Consider the following 19,643-nt stretch of genomic DNA (forward strand, 5'->3'; position numbering starts at 1 on the left):
GTAACCAGGTGGGAAAACCAGCTGAAGGATTGTCCACACTCTTTGCATTCATAGGGCTCCTCACCAGTATGGGTTTTTTGATGTCCAATAAGGTGTGAACTCCGGCTGAAAGATTTTCCACATTCTTTACATTCATAAGGCTTCTTTCCACTGTGAATAAGCTGGTGCCTGGTAAGATTAGAGCGCCAGCTGAAGAATTTTCCACATTCCTTACATTCATAGGGTTTTTCTCTATGTTTACCTTTTGATATGCAAAGAGCTGTACCAAGAATGTGAGAGTTGTCATTATCAAGGCACTTGTAGGAGGTATCTCTAGTGTAAGTTCTTGCAAACTGAATAAGGTGGATGTTTTCAGAGGTTTGACCACGTTCATTAATGTTGCTTGAACAGCTCTCCTGACGCCCACTCAATTCTGACTCATGTTTTAAACTTTTGGTTTGTGAATCACAATTACTCAAATACTTTGTCAGTATGAGTTGAGCAGGAAGAAGACAGGTTCCCTCATATTTACATTCACAAACCTTCTCTTGGTAACTTACTTTCTTTTGATGAAATGTCACTCGTCTCAAATGTCTCTTCTGATTTTCTTGATATTTGCCTATGTGGTCTCCACATTTCCAGACATCATCTAATGAGAAATACCACAGATCATCCCTTGTAGTTCCTTTAACTTTAATATTACAGGTTTGTTTATCTCCAGAAGTCTTCGTACTAGAAACTGATTTAATTTCTGAATCTGAAAGAAACGAAAAGCTTTTGTGTAACTAAAGAAAGTATGAATACTGGGTTGTTTATAAGACTAAAGAACATAAAACATATTTACACCTGCTTCCTGTTATGGTTTCTTTTTTTTTTTTTTTTGCCAGTCATGGTACCTGAACTCTAGTCCTGGGCACTGTCCCTCAGCTCTTCAGTTCAAGGCTAGTGCTCTACCACTTGAGCCACAGCACCACTTCCAGCTTTTTCTGCTTATGTGGTGCTGAGGAATCGAACCCAGGGCCTCAGGCATGCAAGGCAAGCACTCTATCCATTGAGCCACCTTCCCAGCCCCCCCAGTTATGGTTTCTTAAGTTCAGTAGAAAAGGAGAAAGGGAAACACTGAGCTATAAAAACACAAGGAACAAGATAAGAAAGAAGCACCCACAGTTCTAAGCAGGAACACATGGTGCCAGAAGATTCAATGGGGTAGTAGTAAGGGAATTCCACAGAAAGAGCTGCCTTCCTATTTCCTAAATATTAATATACACAATTGTACATTGTTGCAGGATGTCCCCTAACACTTCACACCACTGCAAACTTAATATCCTTAAACTATGAGTCTAATCACATGTAAGTGATCCCTTCTAGTCAAACCACCAAAGCAGAAGACTAAGGCCCTGACACACAGCCCTCTCAGAAGGGCCACAGTATAATCTAGAAGAGTAACCACTCAGAAGTCAAACTGAAGCTTTATTATTGCTGTGGCTGAATTTAGACAAGTTACTAAACTCTAAAACACATTTTGTTCATCATAACCCAAGGATGATGGTATTTGTCAGTAAGGTAATCACAAGCATACACGCATACGCATACACACACACACACACACACACAATGAGCCTATCATAGTTTCTGTCATATTTAGGTCAAAGAAATGTTACAGATAGCCAGACACCAGTGGCTCATGCCTGTAATCCTAGCTACTCAGGAGGCTGAGATCTAAGGATCGCGGTTCAAAGCCAGCCCGGGCAGGAAAGTATGTGAGACTCTTATATCCAATTAACTACCAGAAAACCAGAAATGGTGGTATAGCTTAAGTGGTAGAGTGCTCGCCTTGAGCTAAAGAGCTCAGGGCCAGTGACTAGGCCCAGAGTTCAAGCCCCAAGCCCGAAAAAAAAAAAAAGCTACTAATTGTAACCCTTATACTAATTTTCTACTGTCACCTTTGATTCCTTTGGCCTGAGACACTGCTCTTGTTGGAATGCTGAAGATCCACACGTTAAAGGCCTGGTTTCCACCATGGCACTACTGAGAGGTAGTAAGAGCATTAACAAGGGGGGAAGGGAGTTCCAAGGAGGTATTTAATTCATTTGGGGCATGCCATTGAAGGGGAAAATGGGAATCCAGCCCCTTCCTCTTTACCTTTGCTTCCTGTACATAAGGCAAGTTTGAGGCCCTGAGCTCAATCCCAGTGCTGACAAAAAAATAAATTTTATAAAAACCCTCCTAGGCTAAGTAGCAGGATTTTTTTTAGAAAGAAGAAAACCTAGCCAAGTGCTGGTGGCTCTTGCCTATAATCCTAGCTAGGATTATAGCTCTGAGAAGCTCTGAGATACCAGTTCAAAGCCAGCCTAGGGAAGAAAGTCTGTGAGACTCTTATCTCCAATTACCCACAAAAATGCCAGAAGTGGAGCTGTTGCTCAAATGGTAGAGCCCTAGCCTTGAGCGAAAAAGTTAAAGGATAGCACCCAAGCCACATTTTGCTCTGCCACATGGTCTCACCAGGAGGCACTATCTTACCAGTGGCCAAATCCACGGGCCCACTGGTTACAGAGTATTATAACCCTTTTCTCTTCATAGGACAATTATCTCAGGCATTTTGCTGTGGTGATGGAAAGCCGACTAGTACAAACATCAATATTAACAACGGTAAGATAAACACTGCAGGAAACTACTCAGAACTTGAAGTCTTACCCATATTCTCCTAGATGGTCTACGAGTCTGTTCTCTATGTATGCTAACGCACATAATTTCCCTGCTTAAATGCTGTATTTGTTTTTCAGTGTCCTTAATATGTAATATTGTAATTGCATTTCTAGAACAAAACACAACTAACACAATACTATGTCTTAGTACATAATTGAGTTTGAACTGTATCCTAGAAAGAAGATATACTGAAGTCCCAACACCCAGTATCTTAGCATGTGCCCTTTTTGGAAATAAAAATCATATAATGAGTAAAGATGAGGTAAGATTGCAGTGAATGAACATCTAATTCAGTATAAATGGTATTCTTATAAAAAAGGGAGAAAACGGCTGGGTGCCAATGGCTCATGCCTGTAATCCTAGCTAATCAGGAGGCTGAGATTTGAGGATCACCATTCAAAGCCAGCCCAGAAAGACAAAGAGACTTTTATCTGTAATTAACCACCAGAAAACCAGAAGTGGAACTATAGCTCAAAGTGGTAAAATAGTAGCCTTAAGAAAAGATCTCAGAGACAGAACCCAGGCCCTGAGTTCAAGCTGTAGCATAACCAGCAAAAAAAAAAAAAAGGGGGGGGGGGGAGGGGAAGGTCACAGAAATAGATGGTCAGAGAAACTCCATATGAAGGAGAACTAAGAATGGAGTAATGCACCCACAAGCCAACAAGTCATTCTGAGATTATTAGAAGGTGGAAGAGGCACAAGGATCCTCTCCTAGAAACCTGGCATAGACCCACTGACACCTTGATTTTGAATTTTTAGCCTCCAGAACTGTGAGGCATGAGGCAAAGTCTCTCGTTTTAAGTCACTTAGTTTCTTGTACATGTTTCGTATACCTTACCCAAAATTGTTCTGAGTAAAAGTGTTTCAGAGTTTGGATTTCTTCATATGTTAGAATATTTGCATATATATAAGGAGATATGGGGGGATTCAGGTCCAAGCACAAATAATTCACTTATGTACCATATGTGCATATATGCACATAAGCTGAAGGTAGTTTTATACAATATTTTAAGTAGTTTTAATGCATGACACAAAGTCTCTACACATTAAACCATCAGGAAGCAAGGGAGTTATTACCTCAGCACCCACACAGATGGTCTGTGGTTACCTAGCATAATCATCATCATTCCTGTGATTTTATATGATATGATACTGATCAGCAACCATTTCTTACACACACATTTTTTTTTTTTTTTGGTCTGGCATGGGACTTGAACTCGGCCTGGGTGCTGTCCCTGAGCTTTTCAGTTCAAGGCTAGCACTCTACCACTTTGCATCACAGCTCCACTTCCAGTTTTCTAGTAATTAACTGCAGTTAAGAGTCTTATGGAGGGGGCAGGGAAAGTGGCTCAGTGGTAGAGCGCTTGCCTTGCATGCCCGAGGCCCTGGGTTCGATTCCTCAGCACCACATAAGCAAAAAGAAAAAAGCCGGAAGTGGCGCTGTGGCTCAAGTGGCAGAGCGCTAGCCTTGAGCTGAAGAGCTGAGGGACAGCGCCCAGACCCAGAGTTCAGGCCTCACGACTGGACCCAAAAAAAAAAAAAAGGGTCTTATGGACTCTCCTGCCTGAGCTGGCTTTGAACTACAATCCTCAGATCTCCTGAGTAGCTAGGATTATAGGCATGAGCCACCAGTACACAGTCATAAAAAGCTTTAAAAAAAAAGACTTGTGGCCGGGCGCTGGTGGCTCACACCTGTAATCCTAGCTACTCAGGAGGCTGAGATCTGAGGATCGCGGTTCAAAGCCAGCCCGGGCAGGAGAGACCATGAGACTCCTATCTCCAGAAAACCGGAAGTGGCACTGTAGCTCAAGTGGTAGAGCGCTCGCCTTGAACTGAAGAGCTGAGGGACAGCGCCCAGGCCCAGAGTTCAAGCCCCACGGCTGACAAAAAAAAAAAAAAAACTTGTATATCCATGTATCCATGTTCCTTGCTGCACTATTCACAATAGTCAAGTTATAGAAATATCCTAGATGCCCTACAATAGATGAGTGGACCAAAACAATGTGGTACCTATACACAATTGGATTTAACACAGCCAGTAGAAAGAATAATGTAATTTGCAGGGACATGGATGGACCTAGAACAAATCATGTTAAGTGAGGTAAGCCAAGCTCACAAAGACAAACAGCGCACATTTTCTCTCATATGCAGAAGCCAGATCTAAAATACAAAGAGATGATAAATTGCACAGGACTCTAGTCATTCATATACAGTGAGACCAAAGGAAGATACTCTTAGAGGAGGAACACAAAAGCACAATGTCTCTGTGCCTCTAATCATATAAAATAATATTTAACAAAATATTATTTCCCAGAGATGGAAAAAAAGTTTTTTTCTTTGTTGTGTTATCTTTTTGTCTTGATAGTACATTTATCTGTAAGGAGGGTTAAGAAGGGCACAGAAATGGAGGAACAAAGGGTAAACAAATGCAGCCATAGTACTCACTAGACAGTTGAAAATGTTGAAAATGAACTATACAACTTATAGATACGGTCAGAAGAGAAAATCTGTGAGAGCGCAAAGGAAGAGGTGACACTGTTGACAGAGAAATGTACTCATTATCTGACTTATGTAACTGTAACCCCTCTGCACATCACCTTTATAATAACAACAATAATAACAATAAATATAATTCTTTTTTTGTCGGTCGTGGGGTTTGAACTCTGGGCCTGAGTGCTGTCCCTGAGCTCTTCAGCTCAAAGCAAGAGCTCTACCACTTGAGCCACAGCACCACAGGTTTTCTGGTGGTTTATTGGAGATAAGAGTTTCACGGACTTTCCTGCCCAGGTTGGCTTTGAACCTTGATCCTCAGATCTCAGCCTCCTGAGTAGCTAGGATTACAGGTGTGAGCCACCTGCGCCCAGCTATAAATAGAATTATTAAATAAATTAAAATTTTTAAAGTATTTTCATATTTACTCTTCATTAGTTTAAAGATATCCTGGTCATGTAAGTGAATGAATTCACATACAAGTGCATGACATAAATAGGTCAAAAGAAAAACAGCCGGGTGCCGGTGGCTCATGCCTATAATCCTAGTTACTCAGGAGGCTGAGATCTGAAGATCGAGGTTCAAAGCCAGCCTGGACAGGAAAGTCCATGAGACTCTTATCTCCAATCAACCACTAGAAAATCGGAAATGGCACAGTGGCTCAAGCAGTAGAGTGCTCATCTTGAGCTGAAGAGCGCAGGGACAGCGCCTAAGCCCAGAATTCAAGCCCCACGACGACAAAAAAAAAAAAAAAGAAAAAAGAAAAACAAATTTTAACGAGGAAATAAGATACCTTTTTCTCCAAATGCAAACCAAGTGTGCTAGGAGTGCAGAAAAAAGACTAGTGAAGAGAAACAGAAAGTAGATAACCCTGAACCCCTCTCAGAAACAAGGACCGAGAGAGTCATGACCTTATCTCAAGAGGTTCCAGCCCCGGGAGGGCCACATGGATCACTGTCTGACAGCTCCCATCTGATCCTTACCTGGTTGGGTCTCACGGTAAATCCTTCTCTCCACCAGCCAGGGCTCTTCCCCTTTCTCCAAACAATGAATCACATCTGGCTTAGGAAGCTGAAACCCTGCTCATATGAGAGATAAAGGACTGTGTAAGAGTGGGAGGGCTTCAGAGCAGAAATAAACAGGAGTTCTAGGTTCAGCTCATCTTCACCACTGCACATGTCTTGTGGCCACTCTGAAAATTGACTATGTAAGTGAAGAAAACACAAAGTGTGGGGCTGGGAAAGTGGCTCAGTGGTACAGCGCTTCTTGCATGCATGAGGCCCTGGGTTCAATTCCTTAGCACCACATAAGCAAAAAGAAAAAAGCTGGAAGTGGCCCTGTGGCTCAAGTGGTAGAGCACTAGCCTTGAGCTGAAGAGCTGAGGGACAGCACCCAGGCCCAGAGTTCAGGCCCCACGACCAGACCCAAAAAAAAAAGAAAAGAAAGAAAGAAAACACAAAGTGTTAAAATCCAGTGAAACTAATTTTTCCACAAATGCAGAGAATAAAACCCTGCTCTATGCCCTAACAAAATCAGGTCACTAAACAAAAAGTCCACCATTTGACACAGGTATCAGGCTCTGTACCAGTGAAGGTCACTACAGTGACTTCTTTTTTTTTTGGGGGGGGGGTCCGGTCGTGAGGCCTGAACTCTGGGCCTGGGCGCTGTCCCTCAGCTCTTCAGCTCAAGGCTAGCACTCTACCACTTGAGCCACAGTGCCACTTCCGGCTTTTTTCTTATGTGGTGCTGAGGAATCAAACCCAGGGCCTCGAGCATGCAAGGCAAGTGCTCTACCACTGAGCCACCTTCCCAGCCCATACAGTGACTTCTTCAAAACAAAGGTCAGTCTTACCCAAGAAAACCAGGTTCTTGTAATTCTCCAACATCACATCTTTATATATGAACTGCTGAGCAGCATCCAGAAGCTTCCATTCTTCCTTGGTAAAATCCACCAGCACATCCCTGAAGGTCACTAATGTCTAAAATATCAAACAAGTTTGCACTTAGCCACATACATACTTTTGCCTTTCCATTCATGATCCCCAACAGAAAGAGGATGGGCTTGCAGCCATGGACCAGAATCTGGTCCATGACTTGTGTCATGTTTATGTTTAAGGACTTTTAAGTTGAAAATGAATGACTCCTAGGTATATATTGCCCAAAAACAAGGTCCATGAGTGCTTTAGGTTAAGGAACTATCAGAAGCATTTCATTTAAATCAAGTTTATGCCAAACATGTACAGAAGGAAGAATCTCACACCAAAACTTAATTCACGTGATTATAACATGTTGAAATAAGAATCTTGTTCGTGGCAGAAAAACAGAAGGAGAAATACAGGTCAATTATGCCTTAATATTAAAAAAAAAAAAATCAAAGCCAGATGCTGGTGGCTGATGTCTATAATCCAAGCAACTCAGGAGGCAGATTTGAGGACTGCAGTTGAAAGCCTGACTGAACAGGAAAATCTGTAAGGTCTGTATCTCCACTTAACTCCCAAAGAAGAAAAAGTGGAGCTGTGGTTCAAGAGTGCTAGCCCATGGGCTGGGAAGGTGGCTCAGTGGTAGAGCACTTGCCTTGCATGCCTGAGGCCCTGGGTTCGATTCCTCAGCACCACATAAGTAAAAACAAAAAAAGCCAGAAGTGGCGCTGTGGCTCAAGTGGTAGAGCGCTAGCCTTGAGCTGAAGAGCTGAGGGACAGCGCTCAGGCCCAGAGTTCAAGCCCCACGACCGGACCCAAAAGAAAAAAAAAAGAGTGCTAGCTTTGGCTAGGAATGTGGTTTAATGTACAGTGCTTGCCTACCATGTATGAAACCCTGGGTTCACGGGGCTGGGAAGGTGGCTCAGTGGTAGAGTGCTTGCCTTGCATGCATGAGGCCCTGGATTTGATTCCTCAGCACCACATAAGCAGAAAAGTGGTGCTGAGGCTCAAGGGGTAGAGCACTAGCCTTGAGCTGAAGAGCTGAGGGACAGCGCCAAGGCCCAGAGTTCAGGACCCATGACTGGCAAATAAATAAATCTAAAAAAAAAAAGAAAGAAAGAAAGAAAAAAGAAAAAAAAGAAACCCTGGGTTCGATTCTCAGTACCACATAAACATAAAAGCAAGAAGTGGCTCTGTGGCTCAAGTGGTAGAGGGCTAGCCTTGAGCAAAAAAGAAGGGACAGTGCCCAGGCAGTGGTAGAGTGCTTGCCTTGCATGCATGAGGCCCTGGATTTGATTCCTCAGCACCACATAAGCAGAAAAGTGGTGCTGAGGCTCAAGGGGTAGAGCACTAGCCTTGAGCTGAAGAGCTGAGGGACAGCGCCAAGGCCCAGAGTTCAGGACCCATGACTGGCAAATAAATAAATCTAAAAAAAAAAAGAAAGAAAGAAAGAAAAAAGAAAAAAAAGAAACCCTGGGTTCGATTCTCAGTACCACATAAACATAAAAGCAAGAAGTGGCTCTGTGGCTCAAGTGGTAGAGGGCTAGCCTTGAGCAAAAAAGAAGGGACAGTGCCCAGGCACCGAGTTCAAGCCCCAGGACTGGCCAAAAAATAAAAGGACTAAACATAGACCCAGCAATCTCACTCCTTGTCATTTACCAAAATGACCTCAAACAAGGCCATTATAAAGCTACCAGCACAACCATTTTCATTATAGCATTATTTACCATAGCTAAGATATGGAACCAACCCAGCTGCCCCTCAGTAGATGAATGGATCAAGATGTGATATATATACACAATGGAGTTCTATGCTTGCATTAGAATGACATTGCCTCATTGATAAGGAAATGGAAAACCTGGAGAAAATTACATTAAGTAAACCAGGCCCAATTAAAAGTAGGTTGCACACTTTCCCTCATTTGATATAAGTAGAATATTTCTATTATATTCTTTCTTTCTTTATTTTATTGTCAAGGTAATGTATAGAAGGGTTACAGTTACATAAGGTAGGGAGTACATTTCTTGTTAAACTTGTTACCCTCTCCCTTACTTTTCTCCTACTTTCCCTCTCCTCACCCCACCCCCAAACCTCCCCTTCTATGATAGTGTTAACAGGGGATTTCAATAGCCAATTGCTAAGTGCATAGGCCCATACATAATGAAGTATCAACATGAACTCCAAGAATTGGAAAAAAGTGGTTCTTATTATGTCCTGTATGCAGTTATTTCCTTCACCCCTGACTGTTTCAGTTTTATGTACTTTGTCTTGTATATAAGTTTATCCAATCTGTAGAAGGGACCGGGAATCACAGAAAAAGCAGGACAAAGGATGAACTAATGCAACTACTATATTCACTTGATACTATGTTGGAAATGAACTATACAACTTGAGGAGGGCAGTTTAGAGAGGGGTAAGAGGAAGAAAATGAGGGAGGGGATTACAGTGTTTAAAAAGAAATATGCCAAGCGCCGGTGGCTCTATCAGGAGACTGAGATCTGAGGATCACGATTCAAAGCCAGCCCAGGCAGGAAAATCTAAAGACTCTTATATCCAATTAACCACCAGAAAACCAGAGTGGCATTGTGGCTCAAGTGGTAGAGCACTCACCTTCATCTGAAGAGCTGGAGGACAGTGCACAGGCCCAGAGTTCAAGCCCCACAACCAACCAAAAAAAAAAAAAGGAAAAAGAAATGTACTCATGGGCTGGGAAGGTGGCTCAGTGGTAGAGCGCTTGCCTGGCATGCCTGAGGCCCTGGATTCGATTCCTCAGCACCACATAAGCAAAAAGAAAAAAGCCAGAAGTGGCGCTGTGGCTCAAGTGGTAGAGTGCTAGCCTTGAGCTGAAGAGCTGAGGGACAGCGCTCAGGCCCAGAGTTCAGGCCCCATGACCGGACACCCCCCCAAAAAAAAGAAATGTACTCACTACCTTACTTATGCAACTGTAACCCCCTGTTCATCACCTTTACAATAAAGTTTTTTTTTTTTAATTTGGAGTTGAAAAAAATGCTCATTCAAATTAGCTTCACCAAATCAAGTTTTCCTAGCTATATGATACTAGCTACTTCAGAGGATTACATTATGCTACCAAACAGAACCACACTGTAGTAAAGATATAGCATTTTTTTTTTCACATGGGATCTCACGTGTTGTTTAAGCTGTCATTAAAATCATGATTCTGAGTGTTTCCTGAGTGCTGAGATCAGAGGCATGTACCCAGCTATGAATCATAATTTCAATAATTGTTTAGAAATCTCTTTTGTGCTATTCTTTTGCTGGAAATAAGCTCTGAGTTGCACTACTTATTTGTTCTTTGCATTTTTATCTCAGATGAACACAAGTTTAACACAACCTAAAAATAAGTTGATTTGTTTCTGAATTTAGTGCTTATCAAGAGACACTTTGTACTTTAAATATTAGTCCCTAGTCCATTTTAGATCATGTCATGTAGATTTTTCCACTTGGATATACACAATATTTTCCTACTTTTATATATCTTTGAAATTGTCCATAATCAAAGAAGAAGTGGTTTCTCTTTTATATTAACTCATTGATTTTTTTTTTTGTTGTTGTTGGTCATGGGGCTTGAACTTTGGGCCTGGGCACTGTCCCTCAGCTCTTCAGTTCAAGGCCAGTATTCTACCACTTGAGCCACAGTGCCTCTTCCAGTTTTCTAGTGGCTTATTGGAGATAGGAGTCTCACAAACTTTCCCTACCAGGCTGGCTTTGAACAGTGATCCTCAGATCTCAGCCTCCTGAGTAGCTAGGATTACAGGCGTGAGCCACTGGTGCCCAGCGTCATTTTAACTCATTTTTCAGCCAGTTTGGGGTAACTTCTCAGCTGCATGTCTCCTTCCTGAAAAACTCTCTCCCCTTGGTACGCTGCACTATAACAGGCTTTCAGCCTTACTTTGTAAAGTCTCTGGCTCAGCTACCTTCATGAGCTATCAGTTCTACCAACCTGATTGTTTTCAGTTTTGCTTAGCTTTGTCTCGGTGACTTCTTCAGACCTCTCATTCACCCCCTCATTGTTTAGGCAGTGGTCAGATCCAGAGTGCCCACACCTCCCTCAGTTCTACTTAAAGCTACTTTGAATGCTTCAAAACGCCCTGGTGCTCTCAAAACTTCACAAATCCAAATTTCATACTTATATGGAAAAATTACAAGTCATCATTTTATGTTTTAAGATAAATGTAGTTTCCTCTAGTTTTAACTCCTGTTAAACGCACACCCCAAACACTTGATCACAATATCCCACTGTGGAGCTGAGAGTCCACACACAGGTCGTGTAACAGAGCTTCCTGCTGTGGGCTGAGCTTCCACACACAAGCCATGTCACATTAGCTCTCTCTCAACTTGTTTCCCTACCTTCCTGTCCAAGCCTGCAGGAAGTACCCTCTCAAGAAGGAGGCAGAGGCAATGTTTCCCACCTGGGTATTCCCAGAAGGTGCTGCAACCAGGACCCTATCTTCCTCAGAACTGTGTGTCTTGGTATAGTAACCCTTGGTAATTACCTAAGTTCTCACCATGCTCCTCCAGACAGATATCCCCATAGGAAGCACAGTTCACACAGCCAGCATCACAGAGGTCCCTGACTGATACCAGAATTTCTAGCTTTCTCATCATCCAAGGGTGGGGTGAACAGCTATGGGCTTAATGCCTTCGTGTGGGTAAAACACACGTCAACAAAACCCTTAAGTACACCCACTTGACTTGCCTATATTACTGCTAAACCTATATTTCTTTTGAATTGAGGAAAATAAAACTACACTACAAATAAAGCAAACAAAACAGGGCTGTTTGAGATACAACTGCTGAAGTTCTGATACAAGAGAAGTGAAAAGGAATACCTAGCTGGGTAACAAGGAAAACAGTCCAATATACCTGGGAATAGGCAGACAGCAACACAGGTTCCATGCCTTCCTTGAATGGCAGGAGAGTCCTGAGAAGCAAAGAAAGAAAGGGATATGAGGAAAGTGTGCTGAGGGGCTCTCCAAATTGTCAGTCCCTCATACCAGCAAGCTAAAACATAAGATACCAATTACAGAGAGGAACAACAGAAGGATTCCATAAGTAAATCTACAATAACTCAAACTCCCAAAATACAGGAGTTATATAAACTGTATCTGCTAAAAAATTTCCAGTAGAAAGTATACTGATATCTTCTGTTCACACTGAAATGCAAAAAAACACAATGGATTGATGAGGGAAAAAATAGACAGATGGACTGAGCATGGCGGCATGTGACTATGATCTCAGTCAGTACTCAGAAGGCTGAGGCAGGAAGAAAATGAGGACCCTAAGTCTGCTGCCAGTCTGGGCTACTCAACAAGACCTTATCTAAAAATAAAAAATGGCATAGGAAAATATTAATGGTAGGGTCTATATGAAGGGCTTTGTAAGTATTCATCATAAAATTCTTTTGGGGCTGGGAATGTGGCTTAGTGGTAGAGTGCTTGCCTAGCATGCACGAAACCCTGGGTTCAATTCCTCAGTACCAATAAACAGAAAAACTTGGAAGGGGCTCTGTGGCTCTTGTGGTAGAACGCCTTGCGCAAAGGAAGCTCAGGGACAGTGCCCAGGTCCTGCGTTCAAGTCCCAGGACTGGCAAAAAAAAAAAAAAAAAATCTTTTGATTTAGCTATATCAACTTTCATCAAAATTCAGGACACAGAAGATGAAGCAGCAGTTAGGTACTAAACAGAAAGAAGTCAAGATGAGGCCCTGGAAAGTGAGTTCCAAGTCAGCAATACATATCATACACAGTCAAAGGGACTCTGTAACATATCTGCAGCTGGAGACTGAAAAGCCACAGCTAACAAGATACATGTTAGAAAGAGTACTGCAAAAGAAATTAGGAGTTGCTGCCAGCAGAAGAGAAATGTTAACAATGACAAAATTCTTTTCCCTTAAAAAACGCTTTTAGCCAGGCACCAGTGGCTCATAGTTGTAATCCTAGCTACTCAGAAGGCTGACTCAAAGCCAGTCAACGCAGGAAAGTCCCTGTGGGACTCTTTTTTTTTTTTTTTTTTTTCCTAGTCCTAGGGCTTGAATTCAGGGCCTGAGCACTATCCCCAAGCCTCATGGTGCTCAAGGTTAGCACTCTACCACTTGAGCCACAGCACCAGCCACTTCTGGTTTTTTCTGAGTGGTTAACTGGAGATAAGAATCTCATGGATGGGGGGGGGGGAGGGACGGGACCTGGGAAGGTGGCTCAGTGGTAGAGTGCTTGCCTTGCATGCATGAGGCTCTGGGTTCGATTCCTCAGCACCACATAAGCGAAAAGAAAAAAGCCGGAAGTGGCGCTGTGGCTCAAGTGGTAGAGCACTAGCCTTGAGCTGAAGAGCTGAGGGACAGCGCCCAGACCCAGAGTTCAGGCTCACGACTGGACCCAAAAAAAAAAAAATCTCACGGACTTTCCTACCCACGCTGGCTTCAAATGTGATTCTCAGATCTCAGTCTCCTGAGTAGCTAGAATTCCAGGTATGAGCCACCAGTGCCTGGAGTGAATTGACTGTTTTTACAAATGTAACTTAAGGCAATATGTTAACATATATTTCTTTCTTCTCATTGACTTCACTAAAAATTCAGTTATTAAATCTCTCATACATGTTGGTGATTTAGTCTTTTTTTTGGTGGGGGGGGATCCAGTCGTGGGCCTGAACTCTGGGCCTGGGGACTGTCCCTCAGCTCTTCAGATCAAAGCTAGCACTCTACCACTTGAGCCACAGCGCTACTTCCAGCTTTTTATGCCACGCCTACTCCGGTGGAGTCTGCTTAACATGGGAAACCTGCTTTCAGATCTGAGAATGGGACTTCAAAGAGGCCTACCTCCTGGAAAAGGCTGGCAAGCTCCTGGGAAAGATGTGTTGCTGTTTTTCTTTTCTTCGCTGTATAGGAGCGCCTATTAATCTCTTACTGTTCCTGCTGCTTATTGTACTTACTCATGCTCAACTTTCTCTTATTCTAGGCTCTTTCTTAAAAGTGTTGACGACTCCAACATCTGATGAGTGTCTTGAGAATATGACTAACTCACCAGAGTTAAGTGCTACCCTGAAAGCCCCTCTTATGGAGGCTAGTAGACAAGTCATAAGTAAATATAAAAGTATTGGGGGTTTCATGACGTCACTTCAACAGAAGGAATTGTTTGTAAGAGATTTACCAGAAGCTGTAGACACGACTAGAGCAAAAAGAGTGTATGGCTATTGGAGACTTCCCTTTAATCCTGAAGCATATACCATAGACTCATATAGATATCCTGTAGATAAGAAAGATGTAGAGGAGCCGGGCGCTGGTGGCTCACGACTGTAATCCTACCTACTCAGGAGGCTGAGATCTGAGAATCACGGTTCAAAGCCAGCCCGGGCAGGAGAGACCGTGAGACTCCTATCTCCAATAAACCACCAGAAAACCAGAAGTGGCACTGTAGCTCAAGTGGTAGAGCGCTCGCCTTGAGCTGAAGAGCTGAGGGACACCGCCCAGGCCCAGAGTTCAAGCCCCATGGCCGACAAAAAAAAAAAAAAAAAAAAAAGAAAGATGTAGAGGGATATTTAGACCAAAAGCTAAATAAGATTCCTAAAAGGTTGGTAGATAAAAGGTTGGCTTATCAGAGGAAAATGGTGGGATCCTCCGTTATCTAGAGAACCCCAAAGACTTCCCCCAGATCCATAGCCTTTTACAGGTGTGTATAATAAGGATGGCAACCGTTGGGTAAACTACTTAGGAAAAAGAACTTCCTATTACTTTCTTTCATTTACTGAGAGACTTGCTAGATCTAGGTCTCCTTGGTGCTTACTATTAAAGAAGGAACAAGAAAGATCTTATGAGACAGTTAAGGCCTCTATAGAAAAGAGTAAACGATTATGTGAAAGGGTTACAGAGAAGACACTATGAGCTTAAATTTGATATATGGCCAGATTTAACTAAGTATACTAAATATCATGATTTTTGGCCACAAATTGGGGACCCTCTAAGCACAATTGCTTAGAAAAGATTTGAAACGTATAAAGTACAAAACTAAACAAAAGTAACTATGAAGTACTAGAGTTCATGCCTTTCTGTTCAGCACCTTGCCCATATGCTCTGGCTAATGGTTAATAGGTGATAAACATCGAAACCCATTGTATTTCTTAAAAATAGAGGTAAAGCCGAAAACAAGTGCCTATCATCATAGTTCGTCATCCAAAAAACAAGATCAGGCGACCAGCTGGTGACCACCCAAGAACGAAGCCTTGCAGCAAGATTGTGTAACCTGTTGCCCTTTCTCATGGAGACTTTTGCTATAAAAGCTTGTTATCCTCTGCATTAAATCGCACTCAGCGTCCACTCCTCTTGTGTGTGAGTTGTCTGTTTGCCATCTCCCCACCTATTCCAAGCTTGTCATCCTCTGCATTAAATCGCACTCAGCATCCACTCCTCTTGTGTGTGAGTTGTCTGTTTGCCATCTCCTCACCTATTCCAGTTCCTCCACTAGGTGACCTCCATTGTCCCGACAGAGCTGGTCCGCGGCATTTTTACTTTTTGCTTATGTGGTGCTGAGGAATCGAACCAAGGGCCTCATGCATGCAAGGCAAGCGCTCTACCACTGAGCCACCTTCCCACCCCCACATGTTGGTGATTTAATACTGATAACTCTGCATCCTTTGTTTCCAGAAGATTTGATTCACATGGATTTAAGTATTGTCCTGAGCAGAATTTGTTGATAGTGCTCATATTAAATCTTGATAAGCAGATCTTAATTTACGATGTGCATCTAAAATCTCTGCCCTTGTGATTGTAAAATGCCAAGGGCTCAAAATACGTGCTAAGGAAAGAAAGAACAAAGAACCAATTTTCAAAAAGAAGCAGGAGTGGAGCTGGGAAAGTGGCTCAGTGGTAGAGTGCTTACTTAGCATGCATGAGGCCCTGGGTTCGATTCCTCAGCACCACAGAAGCAGAAAAAGCCGGAAGTACTGCTGTGGCTCAAATGGTAGCCTTGAGCTGAAGAGCTGAGGGACAGTGCCCAGACGCAGAGTTCAGGCCCCATGACTGACCAAAAAAAAAAAGCAGGAGTATGTGAAATTCACCTTTCAGGAGACTCTACAAGATGGAGAAACACATGTAACAAAACCTAAGAGAAGTAGATCTGGTACAGTGAACAGTTAATGCTGAGGTGGTTTAAAGGGGTTATGGAGGGACTAGCTTAGGGGTACATGCCAGTAATCTCATATACTGGGAAGAAGAGACAGCTAAGGGCTAGACAGAGCAAAAAGTCAGCAAAAACTCATCTCAACAAATAAACCAGGAATTATAGTATAAAACTCTAATTCCAACTAGTCTGAGGATTACCCAGGCAAAAAAAAAACATGACCCTACCTGAAAAATAACTGAAGCAAAAAGGGCTGAGTATGTGGCTCAAGTGGTAGAGTGCTAGCCCTGAGTGAAGAGCTGAGGGACAGCGCCCAGGCCCAGAGTTCAGGCCCATGACCCGACCAAAAAAAAAGTTAGAGAGCTGGGTGCTGTTGGCCCATGCCTGTAATCCTAGCTACGCAGGTGGTTAAGATAGAAGAATCACCACTGCAAGCCAACCTGGGCAGAAAAGTCCCCTTAAGACTCTTATCTCCAATTAACGACTCAAAAACTGGAAGTGCTGCTCTGGCTCAAAGTGGTAGAGCAAAAAGAGCTCATGGACAGTGCCCAAGCCCTGAGTTCACGTTCCATGATCAAGAAAGAAAAAAAAAGTCACACTAGATGTTAACTGACATATGTTATCAAAATGCACTAAAGAAAACTAGTGTTGAGGAAAAAATTAAAATTATACAAATTAAACTTATGCACTGCCTCAAAAAATAAAAGAGGGCCAACAAAGACATCCCTCAGTTAATCTGAATTTTTAAAAATGGACTCGAGATACAGCTCAAATGGTAAAGAACCAGTAGTGAGCAGAAACTCAAGCAAGAGTTCCAGGTACACACACGCACGCGCGCAAGGGGACTAAAGACTTAAAAATAAAAACAACACGCAAATCTGCGTGCTCTTAACTGAAAGCATTGATGAGAAGATCTGTTTTGGGGAAACACCGCTGCACTTCCAGAAGCAGCAAAGCACTGATTCTGCGTGCGGTCCTGGGCCTGACTCCGGCCTGAGCACCGTCCTCAGGGTTAGCGGCTCTAGGCTAGGGCTCTGGTACTTTGGGCCACAACGCCATTTCTGACTTTTTGTTGGTTAAACGGAGCTAGGAGTCTCACGGGCCTTCCTGTCCAGGGCTGGCTTCGAACCGTGATCCTCAGATCTCAGCCTCCTGCCCGCACGCCGGCCTCAGTATCTGCGCACTGACCGGTCACGAGATGGCAATCCCCCGTCCCCTTCGCACCGGATCACAGCGAAGGCGGCGCGGGCCGCGGCCGGGACCCCACACGCGGCCCCTCCAGCCGAGGCTGCGAAGACGCCCGCGCGGAGCCGAAGCACCGGAGGCGGCCGGCGGCCGGCGGCGCGGCCGGTGCCTGGCTCCTGCCGGCCCCACGCCGCCGGCGCTTCTCGGCCGTCCCCCGCGCGGCACCGCAGCGAGCCCACAGGCCGGGCGGGCGGCACGCAGACGACCTACCGGGGCAACGCCGGGACGCGAGGGGTGAGGGGGGGCCAGGGGCACGGGGCGACCGTGGAAACGCGCCACCCGAACGCACCGACCGAGGCGCCGCGGCAGACGCGGTGCACTCGCAGGGAGCCCCGCCCCCACCTCCGGAGACGGCACGAGGCCTGACGGCACGGGGCCGGGCGGCCTCCGCGGTGCACTGTGGGGAATGTAGTCCCAGCCGCGCCGCCGCCTCGCTCAGGGTGAGCGAGCGCGCGCGCGCGCAGGTTAGTTTTGGGGTCTGTGCTCGCCCGACTCACGCAGGGAACTAGGAGGCGTCTTGGACTAAGCACACACGCACGCACACGCACACTCTCCCTCCCCGCGCCGGGGCAGGCATCCAATCACAAGCTGGCATCACCACACACACAGTGCTCTTTTTCACTTTGGTAATTTTCAGTTTCAGTTTTGCGCGTGCCTTCGCGCCGCGCTTCCTCGAGGCATGGGATAGAGCACTTGCCCTGCGTGAGCAAACGTATCCTTCACCAGACTTCCATCAGAAGTCCACCCTGCCCCGTAGGCAGATTACAGCTGAATACTGACCCACAGGCTGTACCGTAGCGACCCTACTGAAATACTGGGCCTTCTCTATCTCACCTGTGCGCCCCATAACTTACTATCAACTGTGGCCCAGAAACAGTAAATGGAAAACTATACAACCTGTTTTAAGTGGCACACTGTTCTAAGAACCTGATGAGGCCCTGCTCTGCCTGTCTATCCCCTCCAGAACACGAATGTTGATGAGTTGTGAAGGTATTACTGTGTTTGTAAATAGGGCTCAGTAGTGTATGCTATTCCAGGCGCACCAGGAATCTTGGAATGCATTACCTGTGAATGCAGGACTAGTAATTGATACAAGCCAGATTCTATTCAGTGCAGGAAGGAAGAACAGTATCTGGACCAGAAAATACAAAGTATTTGGTATGCCCTTAAAGAGGTATCGACTTAAGTGAGAATGTTCATGTTATCAGTTATTTGATTTTCATTATAGGGTTCAAGAGTATACCTAGAGCCATCTTTCTAGTATTTCTGACACTTCAGAGTACTCTGATTTTATTACTACCTTAGAAAACTAAACCAGATACTAGACACCCATCTATATCAAGGTATGCTTCTCATCAATGTTTGGGGAAGATTATATACTATTTTACAATTAATCTACTTCTTCTAAACGATACTTAGTAAAGGTAAAGTAGCATATGTAATGCTGACTTGAACTACAACTCTTCCAGTAATGCAATTAGAACCCTGTAACACATAAATAAAGCTCTTTGGAACTGATTTCTAGTTTCCACCATGTACAAAAACACATGTACAAAGCCAGGCACCAGTGGCTCACACCTGTAATCCTAGCTACTCAGGAGGCTGAGATCTGACGATCACGATTCAAAGCCAGGCCAGGCAGGAAAGTCTGTGAGACTTTATCTCCAATAAAGCACTAGAAAACCTGAAGTGGTGCTGTGGCTCAAACGGTACAGCGCTCGCCTTGGGCTGAAGAGTGCAAGGACAGCACCCAAGCCCAGATTTCAAGCCCCATGACTGACCAAAAAAAAAAAAAAAAAAAAACACTTACAAAGTATTTAGTAATATTTACTATAGCCATGATCCTCAACACAGCTACTATAATATTAAAGCCCAAGTTATTCCTAATTCTGTAATTCTTTCTATAAATTTGCTCTCCTGATGAAAGCAAACTTACTTTAGGGTGAGTTATGCCAGCTGGGAAGATGGTATTGGCCAGTTTTAAATATGCATTGACTTTTAAAAAAACCTCTTCTCATTGGAAAATGAATAAAACTCAGGAAACTGCATTGGCATTTTGTTATGTATCTTGCCTTTATTTTAGACTAAGACAATGTAAATTCAAAATTGAACAAGTTAGCAAAACTCGGGCTCAAACCATAACTAAAAATATTAATAGAATACTTTTTTCGGTCATGG

The 19,643-nt window shown here is 43.8% G+C and overlaps 1 protein-coding gene across 1 annotated transcript in view; it reads right to left on the reverse strand.

The window, feature by feature from the left end:
• The window catches only part of LOC122096683 (zinc finger protein 10-like), a 29,665-nt gene extending 11,912 nt beyond the window's left edge, over nucleotides 1-17,753 (reverse strand). The window contains exons 1-4 of the mRNA XM_042667276.1: nucleotides 17,676-17,753; nucleotides 11,979-12,036; nucleotides 7,028-7,154; nucleotides 6,159-6,254 (exon numbers count right to left, since the gene is read on the reverse strand). Coding sequence (XP_042523210.1) covers nucleotides 6,159-6,254; nucleotides 7,028-7,154; nucleotides 11,979-12,011 — 256 coding nt within the window. The 5' untranslated portion in view covers nucleotides 12,012-12,036; nucleotides 17,676-17,753. The remainder of the gene's footprint in view (nucleotides 1-6,158; nucleotides 6,255-7,027; nucleotides 7,155-11,978; nucleotides 12,037-17,675) is intronic.
• Between the last annotated feature and the right edge of the window lie 1,890 nt (nucleotides 17,754-19,643).

Source organism: Dipodomys spectabilis, unplaced genomic scaffold, assembly GCF_019054845.1.
Source record: "Dipodomys spectabilis isolate Male_0828 unplaced genomic scaffold, ASM1905484v1 ptg000385l, whole genome shotgun sequence".
NCBI lineage: Eukaryota > Metazoa > Chordata > Mammalia > Rodentia > Heteromyidae > Dipodomys > Dipodomys spectabilis.